Source organism: Arabidopsis thaliana (genome assembly GCF_000001735.4).
Source record: "Arabidopsis thaliana chromosome 1 sequence".
NCBI classification, from domain to species: Eukaryota; Viridiplantae; Streptophyta; class Magnoliopsida; order Brassicales; family Brassicaceae; genus Arabidopsis; species Arabidopsis thaliana.
In genome coordinates this window covers 19642337-19658180 of record NC_003070.9, presented here as the reverse complement: position 1 = coordinate 19658180, position 15844 = coordinate 19642337, and the positions used below count along the sequence as shown (strand labels likewise).

The following is a 15844-nucleotide window of genomic DNA, read 5'->3' as shown; positions in this document are numbered from 1 at the left end:
CAATAAATTTATGCGTGAGTGGTTGACTTGACTTTAAAGATGGAAGAGGCGTGTTCGACGGGATATGTTTTAAGTGAGATCCCATTAGTCATTGACCTCGACTTACTTTAGTTTTCTTCTCAAGTCTTTGTTGTTTTCTTCGAACCATAAGATACGTCAATTTCATTCGTACATATATAGAAGATAATTTAGAAGTAGCCTTTTTCAACGACAAATATTTTGGGCTTGATATTGTTTGGGCCGAAATATTTGGCCCAAAGAGCCGCTATAGCTAATGCAGGTTTATAGATAGCAGCTGAGGCTGAAAGTGAAAGACAAAAAGCATTAGGAAATTGAAGAGGAACAAACCAAGACAGTGAGAAACCAAAGAAAATGTCTTAAAACCTATTGTAGACTTGTAGTGTTTCGAAGATAAGAAACTAACTGATGATAAAACAGAGAAACAAGATGTACAAGAATCTAAGATTCTAAGAGAGTCTTGGATAAGATAAAAACCATTGTGAAACTTGACCCACAAGCCATCGATATGACTATATGAGCTTACAAAATGTACAAAATATTAGATTCAGACACAAAGACTGAAGAACAAATGCACAAGAAGGCAACAACAAGAACAGAAACTAAAGACGGTTTTTCAAGACATAGATTTTCTCCACCTAGAAGGTGTTCTTCCTTTAACAAGCTTTGTCATCATATTACCAGGCGTTTGAGTCACATACTCAAAATTTTCACCTTCTCCATTATTACCAAACTCTTCACCATTCGTGTTTTCCACAACGCTAACGCTTAAACCGCTCCTAAATCCCAACTTCTTCCACCTAAAAAAACCTTTATTCCCACTAGTACAAGTTCCTTTCTTCTCAACCAGCTTATGTAACTGTGTTTGCATCGCTTCACACTCGCACTTAAGCTTCGCCATATCTTCTCTCAATCTTCTTATCTCTGCTTGCTGAACATTAATCTCGCGTTTGGACGTACACCGCGCAGGACCAGAATCTGAGTAGTGTGAACCAGAAGGATTAGGGCTGCTCCTAACGCCACTGAACGATGAACCACTCCATTCAATATTGTTGTGGCTGCGATGACTCAGCTTTGCCTGTTCAGAGAACAAAACTTGAATAATAGTTCTAACCGGTAAACGATCGTTCTGTGCAGCGTGAAGAGATGCCTCCATTGATAGCTTATTGCTGTCTATTAGTCCACAAAGTCTCTTCCTTTCTTGCTTGGTCACGTTAGGATGTGCCTAAGTAACATAACCAAAATTCAATTTGAATAAAACCCATCACAAATTATATATGCTTCAAATTTTCGATTTTTTTACTTCTACTATGTAAAATAAATATAAATGTGAGACGGGCCAGTCCATTCATTACCAATTAATTTTAAGTCGTGAAGCTCATTGAACTTAACATTTACCTTGAGATAAGTGTCAATTGCACGGTATAACCCATCTTCGGTTACACGAGCATGGTTAGGGAGAGCTTCGACGAGAGATATAAACTCCGAGAGGGTTAAATCGCCGTCTAAGGCGGCTTCTGCTAAGTAAGAGTCCACGAGCTTCGCTACTTTAATTAGGGAAGCACCGGATTTAACTCCTTCGTTGTCTAAGCCAGCAAATTTCTTAACCAACCGAGTCATGAGCTCGACATCGAGCAATGTCCCACACGTGTGACTAAAGGAAGGTATCATTAGCTCCTTGAGTGAAGCTTGATCAAGCTGCCATGAAATCCTCGCCTCGAGCTCCGCCTTGTAATTTGCATCTGCTCCGACCATGTTCGCGGTTCTGAGTAGACGGAGGAGGAAATCACAAGGAACGGAATCTCTCTCAGGTGGGATGATTCCGATTAGAGTTTCGACGAAGGAACGTTTCTTCATCACAAACGCAGTAACAGAGAAGCTCTCTGACTGCTGCTGCGGCTGCGGTTGCTGGTCATCGGAGTTTAGGACGATGTCGGAGAGGTCAGGGAGCCATTGGGAAGCGTAATGAACGATGATGGATCCAATGAGATCAGGACGAACACCTTTGGATTTGATTCCGGCGATGGTTTTGACGAAATAATCAATGCCAAGAATGCAACCATCGTCGAACCAAGAACACTCCATTTTTCCGGTGGAGGTTGACGGAGATTTGGTGGAGATGGTGGCAGATTCCGGCGAAGATGTTTTGTCCATGTCTTTGTTTTTTTCACGGTGGAAGTTGTAATGTGTGTAAAGTGGGTTTAGTTAGTTTTATAGAGTGTGTAAGCAATTACGTTTGCTCTGTTCTTGAAAAGTCTTACATTGAAACGTCGTCCTCTCATCATGACTCAAAGGTACAATTCCAAAGGAAACAGCAAATTCTTGCCATTTCCTATAAAAACAATCAACTTAGATTTTAGAAATCCAAAAACAATTATGAGATTTTTGTAGGAAAATTTAGGAATTTTCAGGCCCTAGAAGAAGTTATTCCAACAGATGATGTATGATTTATTCGTTATGATTTATGAATGAAAGAAACAAACTTAATATGATTATGTTACGTATAACTCAAACTTAATAAGCTAGAAGACTTAAACAAGTTGATTTGTTTATAAAATCTTTGGGAAAATTTCCAAAAAAAACCCGAACTATTTAAAATCTGCTAGAAAACTAACTGAACTTTTTTCGTTGTCAGAAAAATACACAAACTAATTTTGGGTGGAAATAAAATACACGATTTATTATGTTTTTCCAATTACTCCTTTCGCCGTAACAGACCGTTAACGACGTTAACCAAATCGTCAAATACTGTTAGTTTTATTTACAAAAAATTATTGGAAAAAAACCTAACTTATTTAATATTTGCCAAAAAAATACATAAACTTTTTTGTTGTCATAAAAATACACAAACTAACTTAAATTAGAAATATAATACACGATCTATATTTATTTTTCGATTTCCCTAACCAAATTGTCAAATGTTGTTAATTTTATTTACAAAATATTCTTAAAAAAGCTTGACTATTAAAACAATCCCCTAAAACCTTAAGTTCTTGAGTAATATCAACCAAAATCATGGTGTTGATGGGTATGTTTTATCCTAAATTACTAAAATTGTTTTTTTTATATCTATCATGTATCTAGATTCGATGTAAGCAACAATAAATTAAAAAAATACCCCCTTTGTTAACGAAAGTTCTTTTTTTTTAATTTCTTCAGTTTATTGTGGTTAATTTCTGAAATGGATATATGTGTTATGTTAACACTAGGATTCAAATAGGTTCACCATAGATTATGGGTTTATATGGGTTTAAAATCGGCTTTATCGCCACTCTTATTTACCACGTGCAAAGAAAATGAAAAAAAATTGTATTTTTATTTTGTTACCTTTTTGTAACCATTACGACAAAGTGAGTGAAATTGGAACAAAAAACTACTTCATACTCTTTATTTCAACTTTAAACTAGTTTGTATATATTTCTGGCAGCGAAAAAAAGTTCGGGTATTATTTTGGCAAATATTAAATAAGTTATGTTTTTTCCAGAAATTTTCTATAAATAAAATTGAAAATGTTAACCGATTTGGTTAACGCCGTTAACGGCCGTTACGGCAAAGGGAGGTAATCGGAAAAAAATAATAGATTGTGTTTTTTATTTCTAACCCAAATTAGTTTGTATATTTTTTTGACAACGAAAAAAGTTCAGGTAGTTTTCTGGCAGATTTTAAATAGTTCGGGTTTGTTTCGAGAATTTTTCCTAAAATCTTTTGGTGGTGATTGATATATGAATATGGGAATAATAGAATAGTATGGGAACATTTGACCCAAACAAATTTGCTGAATAATTACAGAATGTTAAGAACTAGTTTTTGTAGATTTATTATTTTAAACATGCATACATGAATCATTTTTAAGAAAACTTGCTAAATATTGTTAATGATGAAAAACAACGAAATCGCTATTTGAAAATGTGAAAACTTGATGAATGTTGCGAATGTTGAAAAATCACGACATCACATTTTAAAAACGTAAGAACTTGATAAATGTAGTGAATGATCAAAAATAACAAAACATACTCTTCAAAATGTGACCAAATGGTATTATCAAAATGAATATTCACATTGTATGACAGTATGAATCCACAAATTTTATATGATCACGGAAATTCAAGCCTTGGCAATTAAACGACACAGAAACATTGAGATATTTTACATGTATAAAAGATATGCGATGGGCCATATCTCATATAGCTGTTTGGAGAATACAATCCTACCGTTGGAGAGGAGGATTGAGAGGCTGAGAAGAAGATAGAGATCATAAAGAGAAAAACAAAAATCGAAAAATGTTTCCATTAATTCCAAAAAAAAAACATATTTAGAAAATATACATAATTTCACAAAGGGAAAACGTGGGAAAAGATGGACGTGTCCTCAATATATATTTTCTAGGACAATCAACGTACGTGTGAATCAAAAAGAGTTAAGAAAAACAAACAAATGACATTAAACATTTTTTATTCTTTAGTTTGATTATGAAGGCCACATAACATTGTATTGTATGGTTTCTGTTTATACGATGACCTTTGTCCCTTGTCCTACTGTTATTATACATCGCAACCATAACCACTAGCCAAAATTAACAATTACTTCTATTTTGTTTCCATGCATGTTTATTGTCTCAGTAACATGTTACTCTGATAAAATAGGATTTCTGTAATCTTTTGATATATTTATGATATTACATCACGAAAATAAAGTTCTTGGATCAACACAAAGTCACAAACAACAAAACAAAGCCATAATCTCATGGATCATTTATATACAATTCTCTACATATCATGTAACACAAATGTAAGGTTGAAGCAGATTTTGTTGGATCAATACCTCTTAACACACAAAAAGGAAACTAAGTCATGGATCAAAATATGAACCAAGTTGAAGGGATAGAGGAACACTCAAGTCTTGGCAAATAAGAAAACACGAAAACATTGAGATATTTTACTTGTGTAAAAGATAAGAGACTGGCCAAACGGCTGGTTAGGGACACAATCCTACCGTTGGACATGATTTGAGAGGCTAAGAAGAAGATAGAGATAAAGAGAAAGACAAAGTCTTCCCCTCCTTATAATGCCAAAAGATATAACATACAAAACTTTACAATGGTAATACGTACAAACATAGGAACGTGGACGTGTCTTAAATATTCTCTAGGACAATAATGTACGTGTGGATAAAAACAGAGTTGAAAACACCGACGAAAGAAACTTAAACATCTTCCCTTTTGAAGATGAATCCTAAGCACACTACACAACATTGTATTGCATGGTCCCGTTTTTGATTATAAATATGTTTTGCGTAACACTTGTGTTCACAATCGCAGCCATAGCCACAAGCCAAAAATTGAAATAAAGATTATATCTTTTATGCTATGTCCATGCTCATTAAACATGTTAATCTTGTATAAGTACTTAATCCAAGGTTTAGAAATGATAAAAGGATTTCTGTAATCCATGATATTATAAGTTCTTACATCAGAAAATTCATGTTCTTGGATTACAACAGACAACAAAACAAGTCAAATCGACGATACGGATCATAACATCAATATACATTTCTCTTCAAGTTCTTGTAACACAAATGTAGCTTTGTTCAAGCGGTTTTAGATCCATACTTCTTAACCTTCTCATCGATCCACTCTCTCATATCCTTCAAGACTATCTCAGCGTTCTCGTCAGGCTCTCCTTGAATCAGCGAGTGATACATCCCTTCATAGATCTTCAACGTTTTATCAGCGCTTGACGCTTTTTCGTATAGTAGCTTCGAAGATGTAGGACATGTTACTCCATCCGCTGTCCCGTGCGCCGTAAACACCGGAATAGTAACTTTCCCGAAATTCTCCTGAACGTATTGAGTCTTCCTCAGTAACTCTCTCATTGTTCCCACTCTAGGCTTCCCTGTATATCTACAATGCAAAATCCAAACTTTTATAGCTTCCAAAGTAAAGTCTCAAGCTTTATACTATGTTTGCTTCCAAGAAGTTTAATAGTACCTTTGCGGGTTAGAAGCGATGATCTTAAGCTTTTCAGGGTCCTTGATAGCCTTCCCAACCATCTTATTATCCGGCATTGCAGCCCACGTATCAGCCAAACCAAAGAGGAGACCATAAGCAAAAAGATGAGCCTTGCTTGGTTTCATATCCTCAGGGATAACAAAGAGAGGAGCCGAAAACATCAAACCGGTCCAAGTCTCAGGTTCCGATTGAAAATACATCAAAAGCGTCACAAGACCTCCCATCGATTCACCAAACAGAAAAGCCGGAAGATCCTTATATGGATCACTACAACGAACATGCTTGAAGAAAGCCAATGATGTTGCTGCAACTTTCTCCATATCACCTAATAACCATAAAAATCCAATCTTTAATCACCTAAAGATCGTAAATTATCTTATCAATTACACAAAGATGGAAAATTTATCTTATCAAAACAGAGGAACGAAGTAAACGAACCCATGTAGCAGCGGATACCATCGGAACGGCCGTGACCGAGAAGATCGGCGGCGAAAACAGCGTAACCCCAACTAGAGAAACTCATACAGATCTTCTGAAACATCCAGCTTGTATCGGATCCGTATCCATGAGACATGTACACAGTGCCTTTGATTTCACCATCTAATGGTAAGAAGCTCTGAGTGAAGAGCTTGCCGTTTGGTGTTTCGAAGTATGATTTGCTGTTACGTACTCCTTGTGAAGTGTAGTACTCTTCCTCCGGCATGGTTCCCCAGAAATTCGGTGGTGGTGGCGGAGTTGCCGGAGCTGAATTCGCTGAGCTCTCCGCTTCCGACGGCATCGTTTTGATGTGTTTTTTTTGGCAGTGAATTTTGGTTTTTGGTGGTGATAAAGTGAGTTTTTCAAGAGGAAGAGAAATGAGTTTATACTTAATATATACGGCATTAAATACAATTAATTAAAGAAAATGTCATTTATATTATTTTAAATTTTGTATAATGCAAAAATAATCCATTTTGTCCTAAAGATTAACCCATTAGCCATAATAATGTATATCAAAACTATGTGAACATTTTGGTTTTAGTCAAATTATATTTTATTAATAAGATTGGTTAGCCTTCTGATTGGTTTAGACAACAATTAGTATACTGTCTAATAAAGTTCGGCTCTTTTTAATAAAAATATATCACTGAAAATAGAAAACATACCATAAATATATTTAAATTTTTTGTATCTTATTATTCACATTACTTAATTATATATTTATAGTCCTACAATAAGTAAATTATTTATATATAAAAATATTAGTAATTCGTTTATGTAAATTTAAAATTTATAATAAGCATACAATATTTAAATAAAGATTCATTTTTCACATTCTAATAATTCAATAAAAGTGTAAAACTATAAATTATCATCTGGTTTCAGTTGCATATTTTTTTTATGTATTATAGTATGACTTTGTGTCGTTATTACAGATCATTTTGGTTCGTCATTTAGCAACTTTACGATCTTATCCATGTGATTTAAATGTAAAAAATATATGATTAAGAAAAAATTAGAAAATGATTAGTCCTTTCACCAACCACTATGGGGGTTGGTAGGGTCAGTAGAGAGTTGGTGCGAAAAGTTGGTGTAAGGATTCGACCCGACCCGATTTGGTTCATGTCGGATAAGACTTCACCTACCCCCGGTTCGGTTCGCTCGTTTCCCTACCTACCCCAATGGATTATACCGTCCGTCCGGTTTAATCGTCAATTTTCCCCACCAATCTAGTTGAAAACTTGAAAGAATTGGTAAGTGGGCATTGTTTTTTAAAACACATTGGGCCTTCTGGTAGTTAAACTATCGGCCCATTTATACTTCTCTTCTAGACAAAATGTATACAGTATTCCTAATTGTGAACCACCAAATGCGTAATACTAATAAAGTAATAAGTCTAATATACATTACGATTTCTATTATTTTGGCAATAAATTTTTATTAAACAAGAAGCTTCCGAGCAATCATGAATAATAAACAAAATCACAATGATTTATAGATAGATAAATTAATTTGATACGAGAAAGATGTGTAATAATAAGAAGGATGACTCATCTAATGTTTATGAACAATTGAACATATAAGATAAATCATAGTATATACATTATTAAGTATTTCTTTGAAAGAAAAGAAAAAAATAGATTATTAAGTAGTTTCCTCGTATTGTATATTTGTATTGATATGCAACGTACATAAATCGGTGTACCATTTTTATTCCAATGTTTCTGCAGTAACATGCATGGGAACATAATTATTAAAGTATTGATTTGTTATTCAATTATGCATTATAAGAAGATTTTTGTTTACTTTCTGATATTAAAGATCCCATAATTATCTAGTCATAATTCATAAACAACATCTTGATTTCTTCTGCCAGATCATTGCTTCATAATTATTGCATCTCAATTATCTGTAGACAGCCATATTTTCTAGTTTCTGAAAAGTTAAAACCTTTTTTCCTTTCTTTGCATACATAACAAAAATGGATATTCGTTATTTATAGAGTAAACAAACAAAGAAAATTAGCAGTCGTGATTTGATAAATTACGATATGATTTGTTACCAAATTATTTAATAAAAACGAATTTTAGTAAAAACAAAAGGTGTATACATAGTAAGTAAGCTAAACTTTTGGGGGAACAAAGACAGAAGAAAATGGCTGGAAGAATATTATAAGAGTGAACCTAACATTCACATGCTTCTATGTGCCACTCTTCCTCCAAACACACTTATCATTTCTTTGTCTTTGCTGTCTTTTGGTCCATTAATCATTTAATATTTCCCACTCATTTATTTACTTTATCTTATACAACTCATTACTTTATTCTGTGTACCAATAATATTTGAAAATTGCATTGTTTTCTATAATATATCAACCGTTACAAAGTTTTAATTACATAAAGCTATAACGTTTTGTCTGAATTCGAAAAAAATGGTGAAGTTGTTTTAGCCACCACCGGATTTATAGATGGCGGCGTGGAAGTCATGGATTGTGGCGGAGAAAGCACGAAGATGTTTAAGGACGATGTTCTTTGTGGCAGCAATGACGGCGTCTCTGTTAGCTTCTTCATTACCGGTTCTGATCACGGTGGCTGATGTGGTAGTTCCTTGTCTTATCGTCTCTAGCATCACGTGCCTCACGTGTCACTCCCCTGCACAACATTTTCGTCAGTATAGTTTCAAGACCTCTCTCATTGATGTACCACTCGTCTCGCTCATTAGATCTCTCGTCATTATCTGTAAGTACGGACTCATTAATTCTCTCTTACTCAAAACACAAATGTTAGCATTCTGATTCATTGAGCTTCTATTGAAACAGGTCTCTCTTGGTTATGTGAAGACACAAGATTAGCTTATGGTCTGTATCTTGAAACAGTAATGTTATCTTCCTTTGGAGGGATTCTTCTTCTTTTGGTTAAAACTTGTGTTTTCACTGTGAATTCTACTCTTGAGGAGGCTAAGGTCTATCACCTCAAGATCTCATGGGGAATGCCGGTTTTGTTACTATCTTCTGCGGTTTTCGGTCTAGCTCATGTCGTGGTAGCTTATCGAAAAAGCTGTGGAGCAAGAAGGAAGCTAATGTACCACAAGATTGACCAAGAAGCTGTAAAAACACTGCTCTCCTGTTCTCACTTATTAGCTTGAGATATTTGTGGTTGAAGCTCATCTCTTTTCTATGGTATTTTGCAGGTTCTCTCATGTAAATCGGGTTTTTCTGGTTACAAGAAGGCTCATCGTCAATCTTTCACTCGATCAAACTGCAAAATATTAACTTTTGCCGGTGAATTTAGACAAAAATCTTTCAGGGGAACATCTTTGGATAGAGAAGAGCTGCTACAACCAAGACTACTTGCAAATGCAGACAGTTTATTCATCAAGATTCAAGGCTTATATGTCCATTACAAGCAGCGTACCTCACCGTCTGTATCTTCCTTCGTTATTATAAGCGATTCTGCAGCGGAGATGAATGCGAGAAGATCAAGACTATTAGACAAGCAGATGTCAAACTTAACCTCCCAAACTCAGAACAGTCATTTTCATCGAAGCTACACTATTCAGCCCGATAGATCATCGTTATATGATCCTCTCTTAGCTAGTCACAACACTACACCCATTAGCTTGTTTGATAAGGATGGTGTGAATCAAATAAATTCTATCAAACTCGGGGACGATATGGAAAAGGATGAGAATACTGGTATAGTTCTAGTCCATGGATTTGGAGGAGGAGTTTTCTCATGGAGGCATGTAATGGGAGAGTTGTCTCTTCAGCTCGGTTGCAGAGTCGTTGCTTATGACCGGCCTGGTTGGGGATTAACCTCTAGACTTATCCGGAAAGATTGGGAGAAGAGAAATCTAGCTAACCCTTACAAGCTTGAAAGCCAAGTAAGTTTCTTTAGATATGTAACTGTTGAAAATGTTCTGTATATAAGTTGTATACGCTTCTTCTTCTTCTATCTCTTTTTTGACATACTTGATTCACAGGTTGATCTACTACTTTCATTTTGTTCTGAGATGGGGTTTTCTTCGGTGATACTCGTTGGCCATGACGATGGTGGTTTACTTGCTCTCAAGGCCGCTGAAAGAATGCAAGCATCTACCTCGAAACACAATGTAAGAATCAGTTCCTTTAGAGGCTTCTCACTTTGTGTTACTTGTCACTGACAATATCCTTGTTGCTTACAGATCACAATCAAAGGGGTGGTTTTGATAAACGTTAGCTTATCAAGAGAAGTAGTTCCTGCCTTTGCAAGGATACTACTTCATACTTCACTTAGGAAGAAGCACTTGGTCCGTCCTTTATTGCGAACCGAGATTACCCAATTGGTGAACCGGCGTGCATGGTGTGACACCACCAAGCTAACTACTGATATCACAATGCTGTACAAGGTAGTCACTAGTTTCACTTTATAACCAACAAAATGCCATTAGAGATTAGGTAGTTACATTTTACTCAACGCCTTCTTGTGGGATTAAATATTTTCAGGCTCCTCTGTGTTTAGAAGCTTGGGATGAAGCACTCAATGAGATAAGCAAGTTATCATATGAGATGATACTTTCACCTCAAAACGCATCAGCTCTTGTAAAATCCATAGGAGATCTTCCAGTTTTAGTTGTTGCCGGAGCTGAAGATGCTCTTGTTCCTTTGAAATCTTCACAAGTTCTGGCTTCAAAACTCACTAATTCTGTAAGTTTCACCTCCTCTCTCAACAAGACTTTCATAACTTAGTTTCTGCTATCTTGAATCTAAGTCTATGTATTTTGTGTGCGCTCACAGAGACTAGTAGAGATCTCTGGTTGCGGCCATCTGCCACACGAGGAGTGTCCTACAACACTTGTTTCCGCTCTCGGCTCCTTCATTTGCAGACTGATACCTAAACTACCAAACTCCTAAAACCACACAAGACCATCTCAAAGAAGAGTTTGATGGAAACATCTGCGAGAACATCAGGAGCTCTCTACACAAGAATACGATTTTTCGTGGTTCCATCCATCAGCGTAAATCAGGCATCAGTGTATTCTTAAAGGGATTAAAACTCCCACCAGATTTGCTACAAAGAACTTTGCTTCAGAATCACATCGACGTCAACTAGGCCAAGTGAATATTATCAGCCTAATTTTCTTAAACACAAACCTGTGATTTTTACTTATGTATGATGTATATATGAATTCTATTTAGAGATAATACAAATCCTTCCCAATGAATTTGCTTTCAAGCTTCTCCAGCGAACAAACCAGCAAGGTAGGTAGTCAGAAATGGTTTTTGGATAATCATTCGAATACATTTTTAAAGATAGATAAATCGACTGGCGTCTCTAACACAAAGTACGCTGATCGAACGAACAATAGCAAACGATCCTAAAAAGAGCTTCTCTAGCATCTTATCAAACAACAACTCTTAAAAACATTTAGAAAACAGAAAAGCAACACAGAACAAAGCGGGTAACTAAAAAAGTCCTATTCCTTGGCGGATTTGTTGATGAGACTCTTGTGGATATGAGGGATGACTCCACCACCAGCTATAGTTCCTTTGATGAGAGTATCGAGCTCCTCATCTCCACGAATCGCAAGCTGCAAATGCCTCGGCGAGATACGTTTCACCTTCAAGTCCTTGCTGGCGTTACCAGCCAACTCCAAAACTTCTGCAGTCAGATACTCCAATATTGCTGCTGTGTAAACAGCTGCAGTTGCTCCAACCCTTCCATGAGCAGTGGACCTTGTCTTTAACAGACGATGCACCCTACCAACTGGGAACTGCACACAATGTAAATTCAATTAGCCACAACAATGGAACCTAAATGAATACTCAAATCTCAATTGCTCCCAGAAACATTTCATATATGACAATAAATCTCTACAAAAAAAACTCCGAATTCAATTCACAAGGTAGCTGTAACAACAAGACTCCGTGAAATCAAAGATCGGGTTCAATATCAACCATAAAAGCTTAATGAAACAATTCTCCAGCAGATAACACAATAGAAAACCAAATCTCGCATCCCAATGTCTCTAATTCTCAGCTGAAATTACCAAATCTAGCTCAGAATCTCATCGATCTACCACTTAAACGCGATCTACTAATCGTTCAGGTGTATAAGACCATTTCGATTCCCAAAGAAACAGACACGGAAGACTTAGAGTGTGAGGGAGATTATAATCTACCTGGAGACCAGCTCGAGAAGAACGAGTGATAGGCTTCTTCTTGTCCTTATCCTTGTCGCTACCGCTGGGTTTCCCCATAATCAAACCTTTAGCACCTTTCCCCGACATTTTCCCGCCAAATATCTCACAGTAAAATCCTTGGAGATTGAAAGAGAAAGGAGATCGCACAACCAAAGATAAAAAGAGAGAGAAGAAGATGAGCTCGAAGAGGAGTCTCCCGATAGACGTTTTCCCCAGATAGAGAGAGACAAGTCGGTCTGTCAAATGACGATTTTACCCTTATACCCCAACCTGCGAAAAAAGCCCAAGCCCAATCTAAAGTCAAATAATCATAAATCACAAATTCGTCCCTAAATTTAGTTCAATATTGAAAAAGACACTTGAAAGAAAACTATTAAATTTTAACACCCATGTTTTGATTCAAAAGAAGAGAGGGAGATCTTTGTTTGTTTTCTCTGTATAATCATTCAGTCTGGAAACAAAACATAGCAAATCATGAACTAAGACATATAGAGGCTTTTTGTACGCTCAGTTTAGCTTAAGTATCAGATGGTTTCTCTGCGGTTTTTCCTTCTTTGTTGATGTGAAAGCCTTCAATCTTCTTTGAAACTTCATCCACGCTATGCTTCACTCTCCTCGAGCTAGTTTCGTTCTCTTCGGGATTTGCTGGTGTTGTTTGCCAGATTCTGATTGTCCCGTCTTCAGATCCCGAGGCATAGGATAAACCAGTGGGAGTAAACCTAACGCAGTGTACTGGACCGTGATGTCCCTTGTTGCATCCTAAGTTTCAGACACAAATGAAACAATCAGAAAACCAAAACCTCGCAGGAGCTTAAAGAACCATGCTTCAAAGATCTATTAAGCTCTTCACTCATGGAGTTTATAACAGAGTCAGAAACTCCAATTAAGCTTGAAGCTATCTGGAATTTAACTTGGACGACAAAAAGGTAATATGACAGTGTCTGATTTGGAATATGATAGCATAGATGTTTTGAAAGTCACTTACCAATCTCTTCGCCAGTGTAGAAATCAAACACTCGGACCCACATATCCTCTCCACCAGCAACAAATTTTTCACCAGACTTTGGCTCCAACGATGCAGATTCAATATTGCAGGGCATGTCGTAACTCTTCACTAGTCCAAAACTTGGAAGAAAAAGCAAGGGGCAAAGATGGGGTTTGAGCAAGATACAAAAGGTAATTAGAAAATATTTGATTCTCTTCCTAGAATGAGAACTTACTGGTTAGCGTCCCAGAATTTAACAGTTGACCCATCAGCAGTTGTTATATACCGTCCATCTTGGCTCACTTCAGCACTGGTGACAGGAGACTTAGTTTCTAACGTTTGCACAATTTTCCCACTCCTCACATCCCATAACCTGTATAAGATAGCAGTAGAGGAGACGGAAAAGCAAACAAAACGTCTATCAAACTATGCCTTTTTATGTGCGACAATGTGTATTTAGTCTGTGTCTTGTTTAGTTCATACCTTACACCGCCAATATCAGTACATGAACTTAATATTGTTTGATCACTGTGAAGCCATGTGAGGGTTCTGATAGAACCAGGAGATTTATCAACTTCTGTAGGAGGTGCATCCAACCGATTCATGTCAAAAACACGAAGAATTTTCTCAAACCCTCCTGTGAGCAACGATTTTGTATCCTAGTGAAAGAAAAATGTCATTCAATTAGTGACGATGCATAAAAGCGGATCGACACCATCCACAAACAACAAATGTTTAAGAATAGTCCAATCTGAAGAACAATTTCACTATCACCTAATTAAACAAATCCTCAAAGCTTTTTACTTAAATTCCGTGCAGTTGCCTGAATAAGAGCTATTACATAACAACCTGCCCACAACCGATAATCCAAAACACAGAGATACAAAAGCTTATGCCTATAAAGACAAAACAGGATTAAAGTATTTCAGTAGATAATTCCAATTCTTTTAGCCTACCATCTTACAAAACCCCAGTTGACCAAATCGAGAATCTATATGGAGAGAGTAAATAGGTTGAACGAACCTCTGAGAAGGCGCATGCTCGGACAATATGCTTGTGCTCAAAAGAATGCAGCACATCCCCTGTTAACGCATCCCAAAGTTTGCTGAACAAAACAAGATAACAAAAAATTGGATAAATGTGCTGTATCTAAGAACATAAAACATACGCAAATAATGACTTAATGAACCAAAAAAAATTAAACACATACGCTGAAAAATCGGCAGAAGCAGATGCAGCACGTAATGCATTGTTATCCAGACAAGAACTCCAAACTGCACCTTTATGCCCTTCAAATGTACCAATCCAGTCTCCAGTTTCCCCATTTCTCAACATTGGATGCGAATCTAAACCATCAAGACATGAGTATTCTCAAAACTCTATGAACTACGAAATAAGTATTACTCAGAGAAAACTCAAAGACTTTTGTAAGTTCTCAATTCGATCAACATGAATTTTTGCACAGTTCTAGTAACTAAATTGACCAAAAAAATCCAAACTTTTGTAAGAAACCAAAAGTATTATCACCTTTGCTAGCGCTGATGAGGAAGAAACCGTCAGGAGTAATTGGACTGTAGAACAAATCAACAACAGGTCTTGAATGGCCATGACACACTTGTGGAATCGTCACCTTCTTCTTCTCCATCTATCCTAAACCCTAATTAAGCGACTCTTTGAAATTAAAGGAAAGGGTTTTCGATTTCAAACGATTCAAGGTAGACTCAGAGTAGCTGAAAATCTAATTTTTTTTGTAGTAATTTCTACAGAAATATTGGGAGAAACAATCCCGAATCTATAAAAGTTCGATCGATCTACAGTTAATTAGAGAAACCAGTAGCTTACAGTGGAATGCTGATTCCTGGGAATTCTACAGAACCAAAGATGAATTGAAAGTATAAAAGTTAAAAAAAAAAGGGGACAATTTGTAGAGGAAAGCGTAGGAATTGGGTGGTTTTTATTTGTACAAGCCCCGTATGCAAAACAGTAGCAAGTTTTAGGGATTTCTACATCTAGACGGGAAGGAGAAGACCTTTATTTGTATTTTTTAATTTAGTTCCTATACGTTTCATATGTTGCAATAAGCGACCCTATATTTTCGTAATTGACAAAACAATTCACAATACCATTTGTAAATAATTTATTTAGAAAAAAAAATCGTAAATCAGTAGTGTATT

The 15844-nt window shown here is 36.2% G+C and overlaps 5 protein-coding genes across 7 annotated transcripts; 1 reads left to right on the top strand and 4 right to left on the bottom strand.

Annotated features, from left to right (window-relative positions):
- Nucleotides 1-385: 385 nt before the first annotated feature.
- On the bottom strand, nt 386-2350 carry AT1G52770 (Phototropic-responsive NPH3 family protein). The gene is made up of 2 exons (NM_104155.4): nt 1417-2350; nt 386-1243 (listed from the first exon to the last, which is right to left on the bottom strand). The coding sequence occupies exons 1-2, from the start codon at nt 2170-2172 to the stop codon at nt 635-637; spliced, it is 1365 nt and encodes a 454-aa protein (NP_175686.1). The 5' UTR covers nt 2173-2350; the 3' UTR covers nt 386-634.
- Nucleotides 2351-5355: 3005 nt separating this feature from the next.
- Nucleotides 5356-7009, bottom strand: LysoPL2 (lysophospholipase 2). Its single transcript, NM_104154.4, has 3 exons — nt 6464-7009; nt 6005-6350; nt 5356-5917 (listed from the first exon to the last, which is right to left on the bottom strand). Exons 1-3 carry the CDS (start codon nt 6801-6803, stop codon nt 5605-5607), a joined length of 999 nt encoding a protein of 332 aa, NP_175685.1. The 5' UTR covers nt 6804-7009; the 3' UTR covers nt 5356-5604.
- Nucleotides 7010-8840: 1831 nt separating this feature from the next.
- Nucleotides 8841-11716, top strand: AT1G52750 (alpha/beta-Hydrolases superfamily protein). Its single transcript, NM_104153.4, has 7 exons — nt 8841-9243; nt 9324-9610; nt 9695-10387; nt 10487-10615; nt 10688-10891; nt 10989-11189; nt 11280-11716. The coding sequence occupies exons 1-7, from the start codon at nt 8973-8975 to the stop codon at nt 11394-11396; spliced, it is 1902 nt and encodes a 633-aa protein (NP_175684.3). The 5' UTR covers nt 8841-8972; the 3' UTR covers nt 11397-11716.
- Nucleotides 11696-12945, bottom strand: HTA9 (histone H2A protein 9). The gene is made up of 2 exons (NM_104152.4): nt 12665-12945; nt 11696-12256 (listed from the first exon to the last, which is right to left on the bottom strand). The coding sequence occupies exons 1-2, from the start codon at nt 12770-12772 to the stop codon at nt 11960-11962; spliced, it is 405 nt and encodes a 134-aa protein (NP_175683.1). The 5' UTR covers nt 12773-12945; the 3' UTR covers nt 11696-11959.
- Nucleotides 12946-12969: 24 nt separating this feature from the next.
- Nucleotides 12970-15729, bottom strand: AT1G52730 (Transducin/WD40 repeat-like superfamily protein). Of its 3 annotated transcripts, NM_179469.3 has the most exons (8): nt 15513-15729; nt 15198-15327; nt 14881-15016; nt 14694-14775; nt 14154-14329; nt 13906-14043; nt 13671-13810; nt 12970-13444 (listed from the first exon to the last, which is right to left on the bottom strand). In NM_179469.3, exons 2-8 carry the CDS (start codon nt 15313-15315, stop codon nt 13203-13205), a joined length of 1032 nt encoding a protein of 343 aa, NP_849800.1. In that variant the 5' UTR covers nt 15316-15327; nt 15513-15729; the 3' UTR covers nt 12970-13202. The 3 variants fall into 3 exon arrangements, with proteins under 3 accessions (NP_849800.1, NP_175682.2, NP_001322934.1); NM_104151.4 differs by having other exon boundaries at nt 15198-15729; NM_001333562.1 differs by having other exon boundaries at nt 13017-13810; nt 15513-15702.
- Nucleotides 15730-15844: the final 115 nt, after the last annotated feature.